Source organism: Phyllobates terribilis, unplaced genomic scaffold, assembly GCF_046119375.1.
Source record: "Phyllobates terribilis strain yellow unplaced genomic scaffold, ASM4611937v1 Scaffold_4__5_contigs__length_816908805, whole genome shotgun sequence".
Taxonomy (NCBI): Eukaryota; Metazoa; Chordata; class Amphibia; order Anura; family Dendrobatidae; genus Phyllobates; species Phyllobates terribilis.
Window position 1 is genome coordinate 69,934,671 of NW_027362764.1, and position 27,465 is coordinate 69,962,135.

The 27,465-nt window shown below is 45.3% G+C and overlaps 1 protein-coding gene across 1 annotated transcript in view; it reads left to right on the forward strand.

Annotated features, from left to right (window-relative positions):
* Positions 1-27,465, forward strand: part of MALRD1 (MAM and LDL receptor class A domain containing 1) — a 900,174-nt gene that overhangs the window by 156,083 nt on the left and 716,626 nt on the right. The window contains exon 6 of the mRNA XM_073677476.1: positions 2,168-2,299. Within this exon, the coding sequence (XP_073533577.1) occupies positions 2,168-2,299 (132 nt within the window). The remainder of the gene's footprint in view (positions 1-2,167; positions 2,300-27,465) is intronic.

Below are 27,465 nucleotides of genomic sequence, written 5' to 3' on the forward strand. Positions count from 1 at the left end.
GATTTTAACAGAGTATTGGAAATCTCAAAATGCTGAAAGCAATGCTTAGAGCAAATTGTGTTGAAACATTTAGTACTCAAGCCCCAAAGAGACAAACCATTTACCACATTCATGACAAATTCAATGCCACTGGCTCAATCCTTAATGCTCCAAAAACTGGTCGACTCAAAACAGTCTGTACAGAAGATAATAAACAACTTGTTGCTGAAACATTTGTTCAGAGTCCAAAAAAGTCCACAGAAGAGCCTCTTTGGAATTAGGAATTTCATGAGCTTCTATCATGTGAATCCTGAAATCTATTGGGTGGAAAGCTGATCGTCCACGTCTAATTCATGGTTTATTGGAGGATGATCCAGACCGGCGGCTGCAATTTAGTGAGATTATGCTTAACGAAATTGAAGAAAATCCAGTAATTGTAGATAACATTATGTGGAGTGATGAAGCTTCTTTCAAATTATCAGGCCATATTAACAGACATAATTGTATTTACTGGTATAATGAGAACATGCATTTAACATTAGAGCAATAACTAAATGAGCGTGGTGTCAATGATTGGGGTGGTATTTCAAGTTTTGGTGTTTTAGGACCAATATTTTTTGATGGAACAGTCACAGGAGATAAGTATCTCGAAATTCTAATGAATCAAGTTGTTCCCCAGTTACAGCAACAGCCTAATTCAAATGACCTTTATTTCCTACAAGATGGGGCCCCTCCACATTATTCAAGAGTGGTCCGCGAGTATCTTGATGAAACATTTCCTAATAAATGGATTGGCCGAAGAGGCCCACTTGATTGGCCTGCACGTTCACCAGACTTGACCCCAATGGATTTTTTCTTTTGGGGAGTACTCAAGGACAAAGTTTATAGTCGAAAACCATAAAGTGTCAGTGATTTAAAAAATTACATAAGAGATGCATTTCAACAAATTAATACCCAAAGAGACTTGTGCAAAAAAGTTTGTCGAAGCGTAAGAGGCGGACTTCAAAGCTGTGCAAATTGTAATGGAAAACAGTTTGAGCACCTGCGTTGATAAAATTTAAGGGCTTTTGTGTTGTTGTTCAGAATAAAATTGAATCGTCAATGTTATGCTTGTGTTAGTAAATATAATTTTATATATAAATCAAAATAAATGTTATTATTTTCTGTCCACCTACTTTTGGACCACCCTGTATATATATATATGTAGTTTCACTAAACACTTTATTTCAGGAGATTTTTTATATGGTGTATGCAGCTGCTCCGGTCTTTGTTTATTAGCTGAAGTGGTGATGTCATGACTACAGTGTATATTATATTGAGCCCTGCGGCTTATGCCATATACATTGATAGAGCCGCTGAGCCCAGTGATTGGCTGCAGTGGTGATATGCACTGTAGTCATTACATCACTGAATGCAGAGACAGCACTAGACCCAGGAGGGTGTTTCTTATTTTCAACATGTGCTACGGGGAGAAAACATTTTATTATGGAAAACCAGTTTGATATTCAGGGATGCCAATAATATTGATGGCAATTGTAAAGGAATCTCTTCCACAAATGCAATACAATTGTGGCAACAGTGCATGGGAATACTTGTTTTTGAAAAAAAAATTGGGTTGTTGTAATCAACCCTACATGCATGTTAATGGGGTCCTCTAGGATTATAATACTGATGACCTGGATTGTCTGTTAGAATAAGATTAATGGGGCTTGTTTTAATGAGACTGAATTGAAGTCAGTAGCAGAAAGTCGGACCTACCACCAGTCAGATATAGATGGCCTATCATAAAGATAGGAAGTCAAACCCCTGAGGATACGTTCCCACAATGAGTTTTTGGTGAATTTTTTGCGCTGCGTATTTTCCAAAAAGTGCAACTGAATTATTTTACTTATTGGGTACAGAAATAGTGCAGAATATCTGCAACATCAAAAGCTCATATTGGGAATGTAGACTTAATGTATCTATAGCCAACAAAGGTCTTAAGTTTGCCAAGAACTCTTCTGACTTTTTGGAAAAATCTCTGGCAAAAAGGGGGCCCAATAAGAGTTCAAAAGCCCTGTCGCTTTCATGTCATAGTTTCTATAATTTTAAGCACACAAATGTATGGTATGGTACGCTACTGGCACTGTATTGTGCCTTTACTTGTAAGAACCTCCATATTGTGAATTTGTTGCTTTTATTTTCCAAGAAACGATCCTGTCTTGTGAGTTCAGTGCGGACACTTGCACATGGACCTCCAAACCATCACTTGGACACATCCCCTGGAGACACACAAGTGAAGAGAACACTTCAGATATGATGTCTATGCAAAACAACCAAGGTAATTACAAAAGTAATAAAGCATGAATAAAACATCGGCAGAAATACACAATTTGCAAGCGGCAATCAGGACACATAAAAATGATTGTTTTTTTTAAGGCGAGGAATATGGTGGATATATCTGTTCCAACAATTTGCCAGATAAAATAATGCGTTTTTGAATGTAGAATTAATTGCCTAATAGGAACATGCAAAAAATATCTAATTATATTTGCATAACACCTGCAGCAGCTCTGGTCGCAGGAGAGAAACTTACTGCCGAGAAGTGCACTAAATTTCATTGTAATTTTCCTTTCCACGTATTCTATTATGTTTCATTTACTTTATGTGTGTGGTGATTGTTTATGTGTACTGTAGGGGGAACGTAGAGCGGAATTAAGTCTGTGCATTGTTTATGCAATTAGAATTTGCAGTTTACTAATAGTAAAGTATATCGACTCCAAGATCTGTTCTATTCTCAGCAGCCATAAGTCACATTTATGTGCAACTAATGTAAACCCAAGTACAGCTTTCATAGGATTTAAACCCAGTTTTACATGCACGTATCACCTAATGTCTGGGCAGGGGCAAATTAAAGAGATCGTACAAGGGATCAACCTTTTAGGGTTAGAGTCTGGGAGGAAATTGATCATGACCGTATACGGCCAATCCGGGTTCCACTGTTCATATGCCTCCACCCCCATCTTACCACACTTACATACTTTAACAAATAAAAACACTGCACCTGTAATTTTCTTTGGATAAATTTGGCCACAGCGGCCATTTTATTAACAAACAACATTAACATATATACATTATTATGAAATAAATAAGAAGGGAGGGTTCTTGGAGTTAAAAATTGATCTGGCAAAACTAAACCGAAGTCGAACCACCGTGTTACCCTCAGCCGTCCATCACCAGCTCGAGGGCAACAAAAGCTCCCAGGGTAAAACCCCGTCCAGAGCCCCAAAAAACAGATGCCAGATCACCCCGCTTAATCAAACCACTGCCTGTAAAATTCAAATAATTTTCCACCGACACTTCTGTGCCAACTCCAAGAACCCCACCCCCCGCCACAAACGAACAGCCCTGACCACCTCAGGCTTGTGAGCGCCCCAACACCTCCATGGCCCTCTCAATCCCCTCCTGTATAGCCAATGTCCACAAATCAATTCCAACATCGTTCAGATGTACGCCATCCTTTGCCCAAAATTCTCCAACCCCTGCCTCAAGATCAAGATGCCGAACACTTATTCCCCCGTTCCTACCGACAAACGCTGCTATGGCCCTATTTAACTTAACTTGTGCCCTGTTAATGCCCTTCACTGATCTAGCCTCCCTCCATTTTTTTCTCGGTACAATGTCAGACCAAACCATTAACACCCCCGGAAAAGATGTCCACAACCTTAAAAAATCAATCCGAATATCCCTCATCAATTCCCTAACCGGCCGAGACCCCAAATCATTCCCCCCCAAATGCACTACCAAAATATCCGGCGCCCGGTCCAAACAAGCCGCCTTATGGATTTCATGGAATTCAGACAGCATCCTTCTCCATACCATCCCTCGAAAACCCAGCCACCGAACCACCGCTTGCTCCCTGCTAAAACCCAATTGCCTACCGTTCGGCCTCACGTCCGCCCGCAGCGCCTCCCAATGAACGAAAGAGTGTCCGAGAATCCAGACTAATAACAGGACGCCACCTGCAAAAAGACAACCAAAGAATTGTATTCACTTCTGATCAGATAAAAAATAAGCCTGCACACCTAATGCCATACATATGACAGATAACGATCTGAACTCTACCTCCCGATGCTCTTTATCACCTCCTTGCTTAAACCCAAACCGTCCGCTTCTGACGCCGCACCGATTCTGAACGAATGCGACCCGTATACCTCAGGGCTAAGGCCCAATTCTATGATCCCTTTCTTAAACACTGCAATAAATTGAAAATGAGACAAAAACTCACCATTTTTATGACACAATAATGGGCCCTTACGTCCCGACCAGACTTGCCAATAAGCCATTAAACATCTCCTAGGACACATAAACGATCCATCAACTTCCCCCAATACCACTCGCTTGCCTCTTCCCAATTGGTCCGTCTTCCCCCTCCTGATCCAGAATTCAATGCACCTGTCCCGACCGCTCACGTCCTCGCTAAACAAATCCCCAGCCTTATTCCTACTTGGTGCCACCAACTCACCTAATCTTAGTGCGCCGAAAAACGCCCATGAAAAAGCCAACCTAAACAGTGTGGCTTCAAAAACCGAACAACAGATCTTATCCAACGCAAAACCCAACTGCTCTAAAATACTAAAAGTCACCGGTCTTCGTTTATCTAACACTTTACTTCCCCTCCTAAAGCCCTTAATTGCTTGTTTCACTAAAAACGATTTTGTAACATCTTTTAACCCCTGTAATCTAAAACAGAATGCCAATCCTGCAACAAATTTACTAACTTTTGAAACGGACCATCCGCTCTCCGCTGCCTTTCCCACAAGAAACAACACCGCCATCTCTCTATCTCCCTCACTCTCCACGCCACCCCACTGCAAAATCCAGCTTTGCCATACTCGCCATGATGCCTCGTATGATGCCCAAGTCTGCCTTGTAATGGACTCCTGTATTAAACGTCCTGCTCTTCCATAACCAGCTGCCACAAATGCGAAGGGCATTCCTGTCCCGCGTCCTCGGCCTCTGGTGCTAGCGCCCGAAAACGGTCCCACTGAAAACGAGACAAGGCATCTGCTATGGTATTTTGCACACCTGGAACATGTACCGCTGTAATCCAAGCGTTCAAGTTAAGGCAACAAAGAACTAGTTCCCTCAGCAGCCTAATCACAGGCGGGGACGAGGCAGACAAGCTGTTGATGACAGACACCACTCCCATGTTGTCGCAATGAAACCGAATTCTCCTGTTGGCAAAACACTCACCCCAAATAGTAACCGCAACAACGATGGGAAACAATTCCAAAAAAGCCAAATTCTTCGTAAGACCCTTCTCCGTCCACTCGCCCGGCCATACTCCAACACTCCACCTCCCTTTCCAATAGGCCCCATAACCAGCACCTCCTGCCGCATCCGTAAATATCTCACAATCAAAGCTGCTTAAGAACTCCTGCTGGATTAATGACCTGCCGTTATAACTTTCCAAAAACAGCTTCCAAACCTTTAGATCCTCCTTGTGTTCCCTATTTAGCCGAATAAAATGATGGGGGGCCCGCACTCCTGCTGTCGCGCCTGACAACCTGCGACAAAATATTCTGCCCATTGGCATAATCCTGCATGCAAAATTCAGTCGCCCTAACAGCGATTGCAACTCCCTCAGGGTCACCTTGCGCAGCCGCCCGACTCTATCAACCTCCTGCTTGAGCAAAATCAGTTTGTCCTCCGGTAACCGACACTCCATCCTTTCTGTATCAATTACAATGCCCAAAAAACTTATGGTTGTGCAAGGGCCTTCTGTCTTTTCTTCAGTCAATGGTACGCCAAAATGCTCTGCCACCCACACCATAGTACCTAATAAATTCCTACATAACAACGATTGCGGAGGGCCTATAAACAAGAAATCATCCAAATAATGAATGACTGACTTCACTGATGCCAGGTCCTTCACAACCCATTCCAAAAATGTACTAAATGTTTCAAACAAAGAACACGAAATTGCACAACCCATTGGCAAACACCTATCCACGTAATATGCCCCATTCCAAAAACAACCTAACAACGGGATACTATCCGGGTGAACTGGCAGCAACCTAAAAGCTGACTCGATATCCGTTTTTGCTAGCAACGATCCTGACCCATATCGCCGTACCCATTGCACCGCAGCATCAAATGAAGTATATTCAACTGAACACAATTCTTGTGCAATGCCATCATTCACCGAGAGCCCCTTGGGGTACGACAAATGCTGAATTAACCGAAACTTATTCCTCTCTTTTTTGGGCACAACCCCCAGTGGCGAGATAATCACTTTGCTACTAGGTAAGTCCTGAAACGGTCCCGCCATCCTGCCCAACTCCACTTCCTTAGTCAATTTCTCACTGACCACATCAGGATGAAGGGAGGCAGACAACAATTTTTTTACTGAAACGGGGACCTCGTGCTCAGGAAGAGGTATTCTAAAACCTTCCAAAAAACCGTCCGAAATAACCTTAGCCTTCAACTGATCCGGATACCTACTTAGAAAGGGGGCCATCGCGTGCACCCTCACTGGAGTCACCCCCTTGACCGGTACCCACTGTCGGCTTTCCCTTACCCTTTTTAAAACATTTTGTTGCTCCATGTGACCCTCCACTACAATGGGAGCACACATGTTTAAATTTACAGGAGCTCCCATATTTGCAATGGCCATCGTTGAATTGCCAGCAATTTCCCGCTTCTTTCTTAGTGCTTTGTGCCCCCTGACTGTTTCCCCCATGTCCTGCTGATTGGTTCCCGCCACTGTTGCTCCCGTGAAAGGCCTGCCCATACCTCACTGGGGCCATAACCTTCAGCCACAATCCAATGTCCTTTTGATCCCATCTAATCTCCGGGCGAACTGCCGTCCTCTGACGAAATTGCTCGTCATACCGTAACCATGCCTGACCCCCATAAGTCCTATGAGCCTCCCCATTGGCGTCCAAGTAGCAAAACAGCCCCGAGCAATTATCAGGAGCCTTTTCCCCAATAACGCTAGCCATTATTGCAAAAGCTTGTAACCAGTTAACAAACGTCTGTGGAATCAACCTCCACCTGCGCTTTTTTTCCTCCTCTTTCTTACTGTCGTCCTTTTTTCCCTTATCCAGGTTAAACTTTTCCAACGGAAGAAGGGAAAAAATTTCCACATACTCATCCCGCCAAATTTTTTCCTTAACCTCTTTTTTTAAATGCGCCCCTAACGGCCCCTCAAAACACACATATACTTCCCCTTTCGCCCTATCATCCAGTTTTACGGTATCCCCTTTCTCCTTTTCCGTCTGCACACACACCGACACCCCAGACGCTATTCCGGCTGCCACCGCCGCTGACCTGGCCGATTCGCTCCCCTCCTGTGACAGCGCCACTTGACTATGTACCCAAGCCCCCGCTGGTGACGACCCCACTTGATTAGCCCCACCGCCTTCTAATCTGGCCAGAATGCGCGACATGTTAACCAACATATCCCTAATCCCGCATACATCCGACCCACTACCTCCTCTAACATTTCCCCCGCTGGGGCCCGCCAACTGCCTATCCCCCACCCCGTCCGCTAAAGACCCCGCGGGCGACAAACCATACATAGATGCATACTCACCGAGCTGCACGGGTGCTGTGTCCCCACCAGCCGTACGCCCCGAGTCCTGACGATTCCTTGCTTCGCCTTGATCTCCACCGAAGTCCAATCCGCCCGCCTCCATGCGCTCAGGGCCCACGCCCCTGGCCTCCACGTCACCAGGGGGGACCCGAGCCCGTGTTGATGTCCCAGCCGCTCGTCCTCCACTCATCTCTGCTCCGGTCCTCACCGCCATCCATGTACAGCCTTGATTGACAGATCCGGACTCCCTGGCCCAATCCGTGTCAGACAGAGAAAAACTGCCAGGCAACCCCATGCTGCTGCCTGCCGCCTCATCCCTCTGCCTGGTGTGACTTGGGCCAGGCAGGAGGTCCTGGAATTGCTGCCTGCCCGTGCGCCTCTGCTGCATCCTTCCCCTGCTGGTCTGTCTTGCAGGCACCCCGACAGGTACCTCGCCAGGTGTGCCTGCCGCGCTAGTGTTCCCTCCGTTATCCGCCTCTGCAGTAGCGCTGGTGCTCCAACTTTTGAATTTCCCGCTCCGTACGTTGCCGCGGGATCTTGGAGTGGGGGGCGTGTCCGCGCGCCCGCCGCTGATAGGCCTGTCGTTCCTGCCGTCTGTTTCCTGGGCCGGAAGTGACGTGGGCCGCCCTTCCGGTGAGGCCCCGTCCCCTGGATGACGCGTCTGCAGCGTGGGCCTTCCTTCCGGCGCGGCCTGCGCTCTGGTACTGCGGCGGGCCGCCGGAGCAGGCTGCACCACAACGGAGCGGGGCACCATCTTCCTGGACCGCAGCCCGACACTTGGGGAGCCAGCAGGCCGGCTGGGCGGATTCCTGCCACGGCGTGCACGCTGCCGGGGGGTTCTGCCGGCATGGTCACCAGACACAGGGTCCCCTGAGGGGCTCCACAGCCTGCTCCTGCTGCCCGTACCCACCATCTCCGGGGAGAGCCTCTCGGGTGGCCGCGTCCTCCTGGCGGTTCTTCCTGATCCCGACGTGGATTCTTCTTCGCCTGCATTCCCCAGCAGACCGGACAGCTGGGCCTCGAGCCATCCTCCTCGCCTGGATCTTGCTGCCTCCCTCAACCTAGCGACAAGGGACTCCACAGACTCCATGACAGCCAGAGAAGCGATTTTTTTTTTTTTTTAAATGTTCCTCTGTTACTTTTTCCTATGCTCTTCTCCTCTGGACTAACTGTTTCCCGCACTTTTCCTTCTTATACCTCTCTTCCCCCATCTCCACCCCCGTCCCAATGCCCGCCCTTCCTGACCTCTACCCAATCCCAATTATTGGGATTCAAATTACACCCTGCTGGCCCATCCCGGTCATGTGGGGTTTCCTTCTAGGTTGCCCTGCCTCCAGCCCCTTTCTTGATGTTGAAATGCAATGCCCCTTTTCCCAGCCGCACACTCTCTCTAGAATCTTGTGCATGCCCCTAAACCAGGGGTGGGGAACCTTTTTTCTGCCAAGGGCCATTTGGATATTTATACCATCCTTCGGGGGCCGTACTAATTGCGTGCTAACTGCACCCACAAAGTACGTCCTGACGCTGGCACTGGTGTCAGGACATAATCTTTCATTGCACATGCCTCAGCATGCAGTAGTGAACACAGTGGGCTTTGCTCACAGAGAAAGAAAAAATTGAAGCGTTAGTTTGTTAGACCTCTCTGAACTGTTGTTAGGCCAAGCTAAGGGGTTAACTTCAGTGGTCCAGTCCATAGAATAGAGGGGGAACTTGGTGCCATGGTCAGACATTGAGTATGTCTAGAGCTTAGTTTAACATAATTCCTTATGGGCTGCAGTACTTGTAACCAGCCACAAGATGCCACTGTCGGGTACAGCTGTTAGTAAGAGTCTGCTAGCAGGGTGATAGTGAATAGTTAATTGAGTAAGAGGACAGCCCATAGAGGGTGGGCACTCTGGGAAATTTGTGGTGAGTTTCCAGAAACAGTCAGTGAGAGTTTGGACAGAGAATTGCACGGGCAGCCTAATTATATGGTGGCTGCTAGGGTAGACGGGAGCTCCGTACCCTCAGGCAGTAGGATCACCAGTGTGAAGATCTCCCTACACAAGAGTCCTGTTAGCCGGCCGGAGAAACTCAATGGAGGTATTGAGTACCCGGGGCACTTTCAGTCTGCAGGCAGCAGAAGAAGATAGGACTCCAGGCTAAGACATGGAGGAGATATAGGATACGGATATACTGTCGCTGGTAAGGAAGATTCTCTTAGGCTAGAGAATAGAGTCATAGAGATGCTTCACTTAAAGAGGGAACCAGGGCTGAAGATGTTTCCAGCGCCTCTGAGGGAGATGACAACCTGTCAGGCCTTATCCATTATATCTGCCTGTAAATACTGTATATATTCCTCTTCCCCAAGTAAAGTCCGAGTTATGGTTAAGAACCTCGTGTCCTCTGAATTTATTGCTGCCCTGGTCCCAGAAGAGAAATGCCTGGAGACAGCCGCGATCGGATGGTCTGAAGTAAGTGGAGAGCACCACATGCACAGCCACACATCAGAGGGAGGACACGTATTGTCTGTAGGGTGCCAGAGCGAGCAGGAGCTACAGCTCGCCCACGACTACCTCACTGAGGCACCTTACAAGGGTGCCACCAAAGCCTCCTAGAATTGGACCTTGCTTCCAGAAAGTTTCAGAAGGCTGTAGGGGCACCAACTCCTCCAGAACTCAAGAAGTTCTCTCCATTTTCCAGGAGTCTACTGGACATTTTAGGAACGTTGACCAGCATGCACATGGGGCATGTACCTCAGAGACTCCACCACCTACTCTCTTCCTTTTAGTTTCCGATGAACTTCTCCACACGTGCGCAAAACCCACGTGGGCGCTATGACACCTGGAAGATTTGCCAACTCCTCCAGAACTCGGGAAGGTCTCCCCATTTTCCAGAAGTCTACTGGACATTTTATTAAAGTTGACCAGCATGCACATGGGGCACATGCCTCAGAGAATCCACCACCTGCTCTACTCTCCTCCTTGTAGTTTCCAATGACCTCCTGCACATGTGCGCAGAACCCACATGGGCGCTATGACACCTGGAAATCCCAGAGGAGATACAAAGTTTCCATCGCCCTCTGCTCCTCAGCACTCAGTGACCCCGCTCTGTAACTTTACTTGGTTTCTACTTCTCAATAATACTATTCATAGTTGATTCTGGAATAGTTAGGAGAGATGAAATATCAAAAAATATCTATAAATCATCATAGGTTTCTTTTATATTTATCTATTACATATATAATTATACGTTTTGTTCACTAAAAGTTAGGACGACTTGTAACTGTCATATCCCGTAGATGTGAAGGACAGGAAGAAGAACTTCATAAATGATTGCTCTAAGTAGTTCCAGCTGCGTTGTGGTTAATCTGCCCCTTCTACCACGGGTACAGTACTAGATGCATTATTGGTCATCACTGTGACAGGATGGGTCACAAAGCTTCATTCTAAATAATGGACTTTATCTCAGCGGTCATTTTATTCAGCATTTCATCCTTGGATGCAGTTTTTTGCTGCGTTATCAGCTAAAGGTTATTTCTATTAGCATAGTATGTAATTTCACATTACTGTTGGGACCTGCGCACCAGAGAAAAAGAAGTATAATCTCCCCATAAATGTCAGAATTCAGAGAGAAAAGGCTGGAGATTGATCTTTGACATTTCTAAAACTGGAATCATTGCATTAAGCAGAACACAAAGGTCTGGCCACGGAGATTGGGAGTTTGTTTTCTTTGGCATTTCTCATGATAATGTATTACAGAGTAAAATCTCCTGATCCCAAAAGGAAATGCTAAATTCTTATATAGGCTCCATAAACCAAATAATTAAATGTTTACAAAGCTTTTTGTCTTTTTTTTTATTTGACTATCTTCTTACTTGCTAACAGTGACATAACTAGAATTCATTGGTGATCCAACTTTACTATTGGAAACCCAATTGGGATAAAGGCCCCTTTGAGGAGAGGGCACCATTTATGGACTACAAAAGCTGAAACATTTGTAAGGTTGCATTTCTGGAAGGGAAGACCCGAGGGGCATGTATCCTAGAAATTTGCCTTGGGTACCAAGAAAGTTTACCCCAATCCTGGCAGCTGGATCATTTAGGATACCTGATTGATATCTGGAATTGGGATGCACTTTTTCACCCGTAGTAAGCATATAGGTCATTCTGCTTCTGATGTAGTCCAATACCTGACATCATGTAATTCTGTGGACATAACGTGAGTGCAAAACCAGGGGCAGAGGTTAAAGTTGCGCTCAGGCTGTCTTGTTTAAAGAAGCACTCTCATCAAAGTTTTTATCCTCTTAATATATTGCAATCATCATGTTAAATAACACTCTGTACTTACAATTGCTCATTTTGCCTTTCTACCCAGTTAATACTTCTCTTTCCCATTAGGTGTATGACATAATGTGACTAAAAACTGACTAGCTGAATCCTTCTAAGCTCTAAGTAGAAACAGGAAGTCTTTTTTCCCTACATGAGTCATCATTAGAATTACAAATCTATATCACTACTAAGTCCCTGGCAGGGGGAAGAGGGAGAAGCTGGGTCAAGGGTGGAAGAGGAGGATGACTCATGCAGGGAAAAGAGACATCCTGTATCTACATAGAGCTTAGAAGGATTCAGCTTGTCTGTTTCTAATCACATGATGTCATAGACCTAATGGAAAAGAGAAAAGTTAACTGGGTGGAAAGGCAAAATAATCAATTGTAAGTGCATAGTGCTATATAATATGATATATTAGGAGGATAAAAACTTTGATGGGAATGCTTTTATTCCTAAGGTGATTAAAAGAGTTGGCTGTTTCAGTGGCAAGAAGTATAAATAAAGGGGTTGTCCACCTTTGGGAACAATTTTTATTACTTAAGTGCATATATTCCGGGCTAAGAATATTTTTTGCAATTGGTTTTCATTAAAAATTATGACTTCTTTGGGTTTTAGAGGCTCTTTGTTTCTCTGCATATTCAACTTTCATCTGCTCTGAAGTCATAATTCAGCTAACAAGAGGTCATGGACCGGCAAATAAAAGAGTTACAAACTCTGTTGTCAGACCGTCAAAGCAAGCTCACTGATGAATTCTAAATTAACTCATCCTGCAGCCTGCAATAGACAGTACATGCCGGAGGCTATAGAAGGCGAAGAGTGCAACATTCTTAATGAAACTTAATTGCAAAAAACTATTTACTTAATACATGCATTTAAGTAAAAGAAAAATTGTTTCCAAAATTGGGCAACCCCGTTGTATTTATGGTACTGCTTTTAAGTACCTTGCAGAATGTGTGGACTATGAACAGTTATAATAATGCAAAAAATTTGCAGCATTTGTTTTTTTTGCAATGTTGTAATAGTTGTTAGCTTTAGTCCAGACTCCCTTGCTTTGCTATCAACATGTCAACCGCTATGCTTGCCATAGCGGCAATTCTACTTCAGACTGATCTATTTGTGAATGCTTTGATAAGTAAGCCGTTTGCTGACAGTGATAGAAGAATATGACTTGCGTTAGATTTCCTCTATTCTTGGCAGTGCGTTCATCGGTGTCTGGGTGCAGGGCAAAGCGGCAAGTCACAAGCTGAACAGAATGTCATCGGAGGGTAAAGTGAGACGAAGAAGCTGGCATAGCCTAAAGCAGGGATCGAAAAGACTTGCAATTTACTTCCAGCCTCTGGGTCTAAATATGCAACCCTTTCACATCTGTGAGAACCGCTACACCTCTGGGACATTGGAGGGCTGACATGTGTCTCCTGAGAACTGCAAGGGAAATATGACGTTAATATGACTCCGGGGTAAAACAGAGAAATGTGACATAGTTGTCTCTATAACTCTGTGCATGTAAATGTAGCAGCACGCTGAAAAACAACAGCAAGAGGAGAACAATGTGTTGAAGGGACAGTAATGGAGGCTTTATTGGGTCCAGCCTAGGACTTTGCTCCATAGGCAATAACATATTTTACCCACTACATTGGTGTTTCACTATAGAAGTATCAATAGGAATCCAAGGAAACTCATACATCACGATATGTCCTGTGCATGGGCCAAACATGGCTCCCAGCTTGAGAATAGTGCAGTGACCAATGGAGATAATAAGTAACTTAAAGGGGTTATCCGGGATTTTACTTATTTTTTGCTAAGTGGTTAAAATCTTACCGGTAGGTAGTTGCTGCCTACCTGCTTGTCCTGCCTTGTGCCGAGCACATAGTGGTCACCTGCCGACGATTCGGCGGCTTCCAATGACATTGCGTCGACAGAGCAGCTCTACGTTATTGACTATGTCATGGTGATTGACAGCCGGCTCCCTGACTGTCAATCAGCATTAGGTCACCAGTGACGCCTTGTCCAACAGAGCTGACTGGAAGAGGAAGAGCTGCTCTGTTGACGTGAGGACGAATAATGCAATGCAACAGAATTCATGACCGCTCTCGGCTGGCAGAAATTGGTGTCAGGCAGGTAGTTTCTTACTAAAAAGGCTTTTTCTTGCTGAATCCGGTAGAAATAGACAACGGATTCCGCATTAACGGATCTGTTGCCCTTTGACTCCAATGTTAAAAAAACAGATTTGGCATAGATTAGTTACTGAATAACGGACTAAAAAATTGTGTCAACTTTTTTCCTAACCGATTTCTGCTGAATCCGTTCTAATGGATCATTACTGGACATGTGAACATAGCCTAAGATGTTGAGATGATGCTTCTGGGTTCAGCCTCCCGACACATGACACTAGTGTAGACAATGGAATTGGTTCATAGAGTGTTGACCGTTGCCAGCAGGGCTAGACCCAGGCCTGGGAGAACCCTTGACAATAGAATCTTGTGGGCACAGTTTAATCATAACTGGACCTTTTATTTATGCTGTTCTTTTCCCTATCCCTCTCATGTAATGTCATTGTTTGTTCACTTGTTCACTTGTTTGCCCTATTGTCACGGGTGTGTCAGGTTTGACAGACAGTCATACGGGGTCCGGCTGTAGAAGGTCGCTGCGTTTGGCCTTGCAAACATCTCCCTGATCCTTTCATGACCCCTCTCTCTCTAGGACCCAGTGGTGATCCTCACCTTGCTTGTCGATTATACCTTTAGGACCCAGTGGTGATCCTCACCTTGCTTGGCAATTATACCTTTAGGACCCAGCGGTGATCCTCACCTTCTGCTGCTAATTACCACACCCTTGCTGTATCCTTAAATACACTCAGTTTCTCCAGAGAGTTGCTGGTGATAGAGTGTTCTTATCTATTCAGACTTGGAATCCTAGTAATCGGCTAGAAATTCCTTGGAGTTCCTTCGTGGGTTGTTGCCTTGTTTTCCCAGGTGTCATCTTTAAGCTAAGTGTATTCCCTTGTTTGTTTCCCCACTTGTAGGGCACCCTTCCCTTTTCCTGTCGTTACACGCTGGGTTCTCCCCATACCCAGCGTGACACCTGCTGTATGTCAACCGCTTTTTCTTGTTGGTGCTCTATGTGACTTACGATTTATTTGAAGTAATTTTTTCCTCAATGCCAAAACTTCTTTCATGCACTTTAGCCTTATATATTGCAAGATTTCAATATTCATTGGCTTCTTTAGGATGAAGCAACACCCATATGGCATCTGATAGAACTTGGCACGATCTTGTTTTCTACATGGCGTCACACATGCAAACAAAAACAACTTTTGTACAAGAAGGCGGCATCACCTTTGTAGGATATTATATCTGCATGTTATAACTCCGCACAACTCACTGGCACAGAGCTGTAATTCATGTGGTCATACGCATAGGCAAAAGGAAACACATGGCTTTACAAATCCTCGACCCTCTACAATCTGGTTTCTGCTCCTTACACTCCACTGAAACTGCCCTCACTAAAGTCTCTAATGATCTACTAACAGCCAAATCCAAAGGTCACTACTCCCTGCTGATTCTCCTGGATCTCTTCGCCGCATTTGACACTGTGGATCACCAGCTCCTCATCACTATGCTCCGCTCTATAGGCCTCAAGGACACCGTTCTCTCCTGGTTCTCCTCCTACCTCTCTGACTGCTCCTTCATGGTATCTTTTGCCGGCTCCTCTTCCTCTCCTCGTCCCCTTACTATCGGAGTTCCGCAGGGCTCAGTCCTAGGCCCCCTCCTCTTCTCTCTATACACTGCCCCTATTGGACAAACAATCAGCAGATTTGGGTTCCAGTATCAACACTATGCTGATGACACCCAACTATACACCTCTTCACCTGACAACTCCCCTACCCTAATACAAAATACCAAGGATTGTCTGTCTGCTGTCTCTAACATCATGTCCTCCCTATATCTTAAACTGAATATCTCTAATACTGAACTTCTTGTGTTTCGCCCCTCCAATAACCCAACTCTACCTAACATCGAAATTACCTTGGAGGGTTCAACCATAACTCCCAAGCAGCATGCTCGCTGCCTGGGGGTCATATTCGACACTAACCTTTCCTTTACCCCCCATATCCGATCACTCACTCGCTCCTGTCACCTGCATCTTACAAACATCTCCAGAATCCAACCTTTTCTCACCTTTGAAACTGCTAAAACTCTTACTGTCGCTCTTATTCACTCTCGTCTGGACTACTGCAACTCTCTTCTGATCGGTCTCCCTCTTACCAAACTTTCTCCTCTCCAATCCATCCTGAATGCGGCAGCCAGGGTCGTATTTCTGTGCAGCCGCTTCACCGATGCCTCCATCTTCTGCCAGTCTTTACACTGGTTGCCGGTCCGCCTCAGGGTCCAAAATAAACTCATCACTCTCACCCACAAAGCTCTCCACAGTTCTGCACCGCCTTATATCTCCTCTCTCATCTCAGTCTATCGCCCTACACGTGCCCTCCGTTCTACAAATGACCTAAGACTAACATCCCCTATAATTCGAACCTCACACCTCCGTCTCCAAGACTTCTCTTGTGCTGCGCCAGTTCTCTGGAATGCACTACCCCAGGCGATCCGACTGATGCCTAACCCCCATATCTTCAAGCGCGTTTTAAAAACCCATCTCTTTAAACAAGCCTACCACCTTAACTACTCAGTAACTTAACTTTCCCCTGTTTCCTCCTTCTAAATATCATCAGAATCTGTTCCCTACTCTTCATCTGTCTCCACACCCTCCATGCACAAGATAACTGCACTCGGTACTTGAGTATTGCACTTAAACATACTGGCTGATGACCGGATCATACAACTTTATATGAAAATCCCTATTTATTATAATTGCCAGACCTGAAATAACAAGCACTTTTCACCTATTGTGTCCCCCCATTTCCTTGTAGAATGTAAGCAGCGAGCAGCCGGACCCTCACTCCTAATGTAACAGTTTAAACTGTCCTCAAATTGTATTGACTTTATTGTCAGTACATGTCTCCGCTTAATTGTAACGTGCTGCAGAATTTGTTGGCGCTATATAAATAAAAAATTATTATTATTATTATTACAAATCGGCTCAAAGACATATCCTCAAAGATGCGAGTTAAATTCAAAGCATCCTCATCGTTAGCAAATGTTGCGTATGATTATAACTTGGCAGGCAGAATATAATTAAAGCTATCATTTACATTCCAAATGCTTGCAAAACATCAACAAGTCATTGCCTAGGTTCATGGTTTAGGAATAGACCTTTAACATACAAGAAATAATTATAGATCCCATCCCCTGATAGACGAGCGATGAAGCCAAATCTTGGAGCAATATTTATTATCCATGAAACCCTGTGTCCTGTGGTTTAGGGGAGGAAGAGAGTGACACAATGGAAATGGGAGGTTTCTTCCCTAGAGTTTTAACCTTTTCGTTTTAATGCATTTTATTAAAAAGTATTTGTAGTGAAGCAAAATGTCACCAAAAGCTTGTACATGGCTTCCAGAAAAGCTCAAGAAGCCGTCATTGCTTAGCTTTACTACTGCTCAATCCAATATTTTCATATTTATATTTTTAGACATATCAACTTTTTGCCTGAAACTGCACATGATTCCATAAAGACACCTCTTTACCTGACATTGTGGCCATTAAAATCAATGGACATGTAGTGATAAATGTCAACAGATTTTCTTGGTATACATGGTGACAGTACCATGAACATGGCACACAGATGGGGACATAGCATGTTTATTAATGCAAACCAAAAATAACAAACTGGAGAATAAGTGGATCATAAAATAATAACAAAGTTTATAAAGTACTAACCGTTAAGCACCACTCCAGCATTATTTTATTTCAGCGCTGAAGTGGTGCAACTAATCTAAGTACCCTGCCCCTTGCATTCAACAGCTGCAGTCTTCTGCTCTTCCTGTCACCTGTCCGGTGCCGTGCTGCCATCCTGTGCCCGCAACTTCTTACTGACCGGAAGTCTGTGGTAACAGTCACAAACTCTCAATGTAAGTCTGTGATCGCCTCGTTCTGGCCTCTTTTTGTCTCTCATAGACTTACATTGAGTATTGACTTCCGGATCGGCCAGCAAACACTGGAGGAATCCAGCAGGTCACAACCTGCAAAAGACGACAGGAGCGGTGTCTATAACAGAAGAGATGTTGGCTGGAAAGTATAATATTAAGAGGAGGGAACTTAGATTAGTTGGACAACTTCCGTGCTGCAATAACAAAAAATGCTGGAGTGGTGCTTTAAGGAGGACCTGTCATCAGGTTTTTGCCATATAAAGTACAGCCACCAGGAGAAGAATTAGTGGGGCAGAAAGGCAAAATGAGCAATTGTAAGTACACAGTGCTGTATAATATGATGATTGCAATATATTAAGAGGAAAAAAACTTTGATGGGAGGAGTGCTTCTTTAAGGAGACTCCATAACCATCAAGCTCATTGCCTCCCCAGTGATTAATATTGTCACGCTAGGAATGGGGAGAACCCAGCGTATAATGACGGGAAAAGGGGAGGGAGCCCTACAACTAGGGAAAGGGAGAGTGGAGACCCCTAAACAGATCTAACGACAAACCCTGACTCCCCTATAGTCCCCAAATAGGTTCTGCACCTATCGCCAAGCTGGAAACCTGGCGCCAGCTGACCCTAAGGCTAGGCCTAGGCCCTAGTTAGGGAGCGGGAGGGGTGAGTACTAAGTCAACCCCACTACCAACTAAAGTACACACCAGGAATACAAACAGGGGAATACACTTAGCTCCAAGATGACACCGGAGAAAACACAGCAACAATCCACACAGGAACTCCAAAATAATTCTAGTTGACTACTAGAATCCCAGTCCTGAGTAAGTATAACACACTATAACCAGCAACTCTCTGAGGATCTGAATGTATATAAGGACACAGCAAGGAAGTGCTGATTAACAGCAGAAAGGTGAGGATATTTCAGGGTCCTAAAGGGAAAGGTATAATCCTCAAGCAAGGCAAGGTGAGGATCACCGCTGGGTCCTAAAGAGAGAGGAATCATAAAAGGATCAGGGAGATGTTTGTAAGGCCAAATGCAGTGACCATCTACAGCCGGACACCGTATGACTGTCTGTCAGCCCTGACACACCCTTGACAATTATCTACTAGTTTTGTTGCTGGTCTCTGTCTACATTCCTTTCACCATCCCTGAGTGAGGAAACCACTTTGTCCAACATAGACCAGTGTGTCTGTACTTTTTAAAAGGGCACACAACCCTACAACCCTACTCAGTGCACCTTTACTAATGTCTACTAAGAAATGGTGTTTCTAAGGGAGTTGACAGTAGATATTGTTGTTGTTGTTGTTGTTAATGTTGATTTTCAGGGAGTTAAATGAAGACATTTCCCAGGTGACATTACCTGTGAGTTGTTACCATTAAGTTAACAAATGAAAAGCCATGGAATCGCAATACCATAGAAATGTAAAGAACGAGACACCAAAACCAAAGGCACAGCACATTATTTTCCTTGTGCAATAAATTCTAAGTCTGTGAATTGTGAAGCCGTTGTCTGTGCTTGTCAGTGATTTCTTTTGATACTCGTTAAGTGGTACACTGTGAACAGACGGGTTTGAAAGGATCTTTTGTAAATGCAGGAAAATCACCTGAACTAAGAGAAACAATTTCATCATTTGCAGCTACTTGAAATTCTTCTGATGGAGTGAAGTAAATAAAATGAGCAATTATGTACGTTTACCCTGGCCCGTATTCCACCTCTTATTTTGACATTTTTTTTAGGAAAAATGAATACAAAGTTGACAAACACTTATAATTTAAAGATAAAAAAATGTTACAAAATTAGAAAAACATGGCAGTTTTCTTCCAGTAAGGATAGGTGCACAAGATGGATGGAGAGAAAAACGGTCTTGTGCACCTACCCTTACTGGAAGAAAACTGCCATGTTTTTCTAATTTTGTAAAATTTCTTTTTCTTTAAATTATAAGTCTGATTATTTTGATCAGGAGAGCATTAAAAAAAAGTTGACTCACTTTCTCCATTCTGTCAGTCTGTGAAAATCAGACCGCCCTCGGATCAAAATCGGACATGTCACCAATTTGTTCCTCAGACATCTCGGTCCGAGGAAAAAATAGGACATGCACATAGCCCCATAGAGTAAGTATGAGTGCTATCCATCAAAACTACAGATAGCACTCATCGGATATAAACAGTTGTCTGCACCTGCGCTAACAGTGCCACACCTGTGCACAGGTTGTACATGGTACTGCAGCTCAACTGCATCCAATTCAATAGTGCTAGACTGCAATGCCACGCAACCCATGAACAGTTGTGATGTCTCTGGAAAAATGCAGCAACATTTTTCTAATCTTGTACAACCATTTAAAGTGAAGTCATTTTGCATGTATTGCATTTCGGTGTTTTTATTTAATGTCTAATGACCCTTTAGTCCTTAATAACAAATAATGAAATGTTGTATAGAAGAGCTCCTTCTACTCTCCATTTCTGAGATATGGCCTTTTTAGCCAAGTGGGTGTGATCCTCAAATATTCACTATGGGAGTCTTCTTGAGGACCACGCCCACTTAGATAGAAGACTAAATTTATATACCGGGAAGACTGGTCAATATATAAGATCAGAGAGGCACAGGAACAAAAGTAAAATAGCTCCAGATTCAGGAGACCAGCGCATTTACTTTAAAAAATTACATATTTATTGCAAGTGTCAAACTATTAATTGTATATTGCAGTCTACCTTTTCAAATAATATTATGATTCTTAAAAAAATGCTAAGATAGAAATACACAAGTCCCTCCAATTCCGTGGTTCTCCACCAGTTATACATGTATACCCCTTTCACATGTAAAGCGCCATGGAATAAATGGCGCTATAATAATAAATAATAATAATACTGCAGAGGGTACAAATTTGTATGTCTAGGGTGTACTCACACTGCCCTTATGCACTGCTTTTAATGTACGCCATTTATTACATAGAGCCCACTTGGTCTATTAGTCCCTGTTAATCCAAATGAAGGAAAAAAAAACATTGAGGCAAAAGCCCAAATTCCTTCCCAATCCTATACATATAAAACACAGAAAAAAAACTAAAATTAATATATACCCTATATTAAGTAAATGAGTAAATAGTAATAGTACCTGTAAATAACATAGGGGACTTGGTTAACACTATTTTGATCAAAAAAGTGTAAAAGCCATCCTACTAGGATAAAGTGTTCCCAATCGGGATGCACCTATCTCTAGTATTAAATCCTCACCTTGTGTCAGATGACCTCAATATAGATGGAGACAGATCAGGACCGGGGTCCAACGGTGCAGACACCTGTCCATGGGAAGCTATGGAGATGAGATGCCTAGCTCAAAAAGAGGGAGTCGGCACCTCTCTTTGTACAGAGTACAAGAAACTACAGCAAAACCAAAGAAATGAGCTGGAGCAAAAGTCGATATATGTGCAATGTGTAGGAGTGTGTTCACACTGTGGCCATTTCAGACACAACCCAAGATAAAAAAAAAACAAAATAAGCACATACCCCATAGTAAGTAAATAAGTAAATAGTAATAGTATATGTAAATAACATGGGGTACTAGGTTAACACTATTTTAAACAAAAAAGTGTAAAAGCCATCCCACCGCCACAAGATGTACCCAATCGGAAGGATGCTCATATCTCTGGTATTAAAACCTCCCCTTGTGTCAGACGACCTCAGTATAGATGGAGGCAGAGCAGGACCGGGACCCGACTGTGCAGACACCTGTCCGTGGGAAGCTATGGAGATGAGATGCCTAGTTCAAAAAGAGGGAGCTCCACCCCTGTTTGTAAAAAAGTACAAGAAACTACAGCAAAACCAAAGTAATGAGCTGGAGCAAAAGTCGATATATGTACAATATGTAGGAGCATGTTCACACTATGGCCATTTCACAGACCCAACCCAAGAAAAACAAGCAAAATGAGCTCATACCCCATAGTAAGTAAATAATAATAGTAAATGATATAGGGTACTTGGTTAATGCTATTTTGATCAAAAAAAGCGTAAAAGCCATCCCACTACGGCAAGGTGTACCCAAACCTATACATAGCAAACAGAATAAATCCGTGATCTACTTCTGAACTTCAGTAATCTGTACACATTTAGTGAATAGTTCATTGTTAAATGTGACTGAATTGCAGTACCAGACAAAGGCTCTAGCCAAGAGTGGCGCCGTATCAAGAAAACAAAAACATTTATTTTAGAAATACAAATCACTCAGAAATTCCACAATGATGACAGGCAAACCTTAACCTGAGACTGAAGCAACGCATCGGAGTACCTTCCAAGAGCAATATTAGTATGCACCAATTATCATATTCATGAGGAATTTAAATACGGAATTATTTATAGGGTTCGAACAATAAGAAAGCGAGCGCTCGGCTCAGCTACATACAGCCGAAAAACCAAGACTAGTAATGACATGCATTCCGATCAGTCGCCTAATCTGTACCACTGTTTAGTCACTTTACATTAGTAATTTCTTTTGCATATGCATCAAGAAGTCTGGAAAGCCAAACCATTGATAGATTATTGTCGGCAAATGCCGCTGTAAGGACGTAGTCAGGATGAAAAATGAATTGTAATTTAAAAGGGGCTAAATGATCTTTGAAAGTGCGCACAGGCCCGAATGGATTGGAAAAAATAAACAGTTTGATGCATAATCAGACCAATAACATTTCCAAAATGTTAATCATCGCGCCTTTAAAGCTTATCTACTGCGGAGACGGTCATAAGATAATGCTTCTCAGCTACTCCCAAAACCATTTTTCCTGCTGAGTATGATAGCACAGCAGACAAAAGCAGATATTGAGATTTAACCCTGCTTTACTGTATTGCAAGAAAAAAATGTGTTATTTAGCTTGTAGAGCGCTGATTTCAAGGGAGTCTGTTACCAGATTTTTGCTGTGTAATCTGAGAGCAGCATGATGTAGGGGCAGAGTCCCTGATTTCGGCGATGTATCACTTACTGGGCTGTTTCATTACAGACAGCGTTTTATCAGCAGGAGATTATCATTACAGGACTACTTGTCATGTACAGCGTAGTCCAACCCCGCCCCAACCACTGATTAGAAGTTTCCTGTCACTATACAATGTACACTGAAAACTGTGATGTGAACGGGGTTATACACAGCTCAGCATCTGCACCCAGTAATCTAAGTGACACATCGCTGGAATCAGGGTCTCTGTCCCTACTTCATAGTGCTATAAGGCTATATTCCCACATGTTGTGTTTTTTTACGTCAGAAATCTGCAGCAAAATTGATCTCTGGCAGGAAATCAGCTGCGTAAAAAACGCAGGTTTTGCTGTGGTTTTTGATGCGTTTTTTTAGCTTTTGTTTCACTGTCCTTCTGTCTCTATTTATGCATGTACATAAAGTTCTGTGAAAAAAAGAACCCCATTCTATTTTGCCATCAAAAACGCTGAAAAAAATTTACCTGCATTTTTGGTGCATTTTTTTCAGCGTTTTTTTTCACCACCCATTACTTCCTATGGGTGAAAAAACACTGAAAAAACGCTGAAAAAAATGACATGCTCTATTTTCCAAAAACCCAACAAAGGCACAAAATGCGGTGCAAAAAAAACCAAGATGTGTAAACGGAGAATTCTGGTTTCTCATAGACTTTGCTCGTACTGCAAATCGCAGCTGAAAATTTGCAAAAAAATCTGCAGCAAAATACATTGCCAAACACAACATGTGTGAACATAGATTTAGGTTACATAGCAACGACCCGCTAACAGATTACCTTTATAGGGAACCCGTCAGTCCATTCATGATGCCCAAAGCACTGCCAGCATGAATAAGAGCCGGGATGCACGATTGCAGCCAGATATGTTTTTCTCTGAACTCAGAAGTTCTGGCCAGGGACCATAGAGAGAGGCAAGGCAAGTCTGCACCAGCCCCAGCTATCTTCTCCCAGCACTGCTCCAGATGAATAACAGGTCTCTCTCTATGTACAATCATGGGAGAGACCTGTCAATCAACTAGAAAGGTGCAGGGGGAAGCCAGCAGGGAGCGCCATTAATGTTCTATTCTAATCAATTCCTAGAACCTTGACCTAGCAGCCAGGTGAGGAGCTGTCACGGGTGTGTTGGAGGTGACAGAAAGTCGCCCTGCAGTGGCCTGTAGGAGATCTCCACGTTTGGCATTGCAGACAGCTTCCTAGATAGGAGGTTGTCTTTAGGACCCAGCGACTACCTCCCTCTGGCCTTGGTGTATATATACCTGGTCTCTCTCGGTGGGCGTTACTGGTTATACTCATTCCTACTTGGAGCTTGGCTGAAGTAGCATCACATCCTCTTTGGAGTCTTGAGGCCATGTGCCCTGTTGAAGTTTCTTCTAAAGCTAAGTTGTAATTCCCCTGTGTTGACTAGTGCTCATTTCCTTCCACCCCAGTTGTAGCCTTATGTCAGGATAGTAGGGCGAGGCACGTGATCGGCAACAGCTGCGGAGGCTGTATAGGGATGGTAGGGGAAGACAAGGTGATGCTAGTCCAGTTTAGGAGGTCACCACTTCCCCTTTCCCTAGTGTCTGGGCTCCCTTTACCTTTCCCCCCTGTATTGCATTCACATCTGGTGTGACAGGAGCCCTGTGAGCTACCTGTTCCACTGGCATCCCTGGCTCCGTCATGATGACCCTGCACCTACAAATCATAAGACGCACTGGCGATTTTCACAAGTGTGGTGCCCCTGAGGGATCAGTCACCACAGAGGTACTGCATCTCACCCAGAGGTGTGGTATCTCACTCTCAGGTAAGGATGGAGTACTGCTCGGGACCCAACCTCTTGCATACATTACATTCCACTTCAGAGGGCAGGGCGAGATTGCTCCTAAGGGAGAGCACAGTCCCTGGTCCCTAGCATGAGGGCGGAGCCATGTAGTGGGTGTGGGTGGAGGAAGAAGTTGAGGGGAATGTGACACCCTGCTGTGCACAGGTACCACAGAACCCAAGAGAGTGCATGGACGGACTTCTCCACAAGAGGCCCTCGCTTCATACAGACACCTCCACCTTTCCACCTCAGACCACCAGAGGGAGCGCTGTTAGGGATATATATACTGGAGGGTGGAGTTAGGTAGTCAGAGTGTGCTGACGCTAGGAGAGCAGTGAAGACGCAGCACGTTGGCTGCTGTGCTTAGGCGAGCCAAGGCCTACAGCATGAGTTGAAGCCTGAGGGTCCCCGAGTGTGGCCAGAGTCAAGCAGAGGAGAGAAGTGATAAGGGGGCAGAGGAGCATCATAGGCTCACCCCAGAACGTAAACCGGACACCGGGTCCGCGCCTACAGGGTCCTTTACACCCAGTTAGGATTACCGGCATACCAGGAGGACTACAAGTCCCTGGTCGACCTGAAGCTAAACCCGTCAACAGGACTAGGAACCACGAAGGCCCCAGCATCCAGAGAGAGTGGTTACCAGGGAAAAGTCCTACTACCAAGCTGTCAGGTGAGAGAGCAAAACAGCATAGAGGCCAGGACTAGCTCCAGGCAGGTCAGAAGCTCAGAGAGAGGAAGAAACGGATCAGGAGTCCTTATACCCGCTCACTGGGGAGAGTTCGGAAGTGCACCCTTCTTACCGAGTATCCTGGACCGTACCTGTATTCACACCAGTAAAGGTACTGAAGCGAACCGCTGTGTGCGTGTCCGTCATTCCCTCTGATCCGACCTGGCCACCTCTCACCTGCAACCCCATCAACCCTACACTGCCCTGGGGGCCCGCTCCGCCTGTGGGGAGCAGAAACATCCCAGCTGCCATTCCATCACCCCCCGGAGGTCTGCAGCAGCACTGGTACAAATTAACAGAAACCACAGGTGGCGTCACTATCAAACTACAAACTCCATATAAACAATTAACCTCCCCTTTTTGCTGACCGCCCTGGGCCACGGACCGGGCCGCCGCCACTGTGACATATATCTCATCCCCCTGTATCTGTAAGGCCCGGCTGCAGAGTACCCCACTGCCCTTGGGGCGCGTCAGGAGCACTTCAGCAGTAGTATAAAAAGGGGAAGCCATCTTGTGAGTGGTCAGTCCAGTCTGAGGGATCAGTCTGAGAGGAGAAGATAGTGGGAGCAGGAGCTCTGCAGGAGCTCTGCTCAGTAGGAGCGGGCCTGAGTGAGAGAGGCCCAGGAGGTGAGATTAAAGAGTGGAGAGGAGCAGGGAGGAAGGCTCCAGAAGGAAAGAGGGGATTCTAGGGGTACGGGAAGTGCAGGAGGCCACACGTACGCCCGAATTTACCAGGACGTGGAATGATCAGGCCGCAAAGGGGACTGGCCCCTAACTAGTGGGAATTACAACATTCAGCTAGAAACCGGAGGCTTCTACATTTTCAGGGTGTAGTTGCCCACAGCCGCAATTAATCGCCGAAAAGGTAGCCGTACAGGATCCAGGGAACCCCAGGTTGCCCGCCAAGTTCTGAGGTTACCAGCTTGGGACACTGGTTGCGAGGCGCAGGGCAGGAGGGTGAGAGCCAGCGCAGGAAGATGACCGAGGAAGGCACACAGAATGGTGTCCCGTTAAGTACTTCCGAAATACCTGAGGGATTGCTAAACCCCTGATAATTGGCCGTTGTAACCAGGAGCAACGTGATAATCGTGAGTAAACCTTGAGGACTGCACCCCACTGTCTCTGTGAATTATTGCTGCGCCATCACCAGCCCTGCACTACACTGCACAACAACAGCTACCTCATCATTAACATCACAGCACCGCCCTGGAGATAAGCTCTACCTGTGGAGAGCTGAACCAACTCTGCTGCATTACCAACAGCTCCAGAGGACCTGCTCCGCAGCGGCGGCTCCATATAGCCGCATACCACAGGTGGCGTCACGAACATTAACCTATAAAAACTATAATTCCCCTTTTATTGACCGCCCTGGGTCACAGTCCGGGTCACTGCCACTGTGACATCCCCCAGCATCGACCGGCCCGGCTGCCGAGTACCCCACGGCCCAGGGGGCGCGTCAGTTTTGGCGTCACGAACAGGATACGAACAGACCCGTTATCACCGGGTATTGTGCACCTAGAGACTGTGTTGTATACTGAATGTGGCGCCTGCCCCAGAAGAACGGGCGCCATTATTTGCGTTATCAAGAACAACAAGGAACCTCTCATCGTGGGCCGGGTCCCAGAATGGCGCCAAAAGCGCAACCCGCCCCATGCGCCTATGGCCATATACCTAGATCTGTCCATCAGTCTGGGGAAGCCGGCTCCGGGTGTGGCCGACAGCAAGCAGCCATGGGACCGCCCCAGAAAGGGGAGAGGAGAGAAGAAACCTTGGAGACAGGGCGGGGTCTCCAGCAGTCTAGACAGACCGCACCCAGCAGGCAAGATGGAGGGAGGTCAGCCTGAAGCTCTGTCATGTGACCTGCAAAGAAGTGTGACTCGCCCCCTGGGCCGTGTACTTTGCCTGTATGGCTTGCGACTCGGGCCTTGGGTACCTTTTGGTTCTCCTTGCTGTACTGGGTCCTCTGTGAGGCGGAGCCTCAAGGCTTCTTAGGCCAAGGGACCTGAAATCCCTCGCGGGTTGGTTCTCTGCTGCTGGGCTTGCAACCCTGACAGCCTC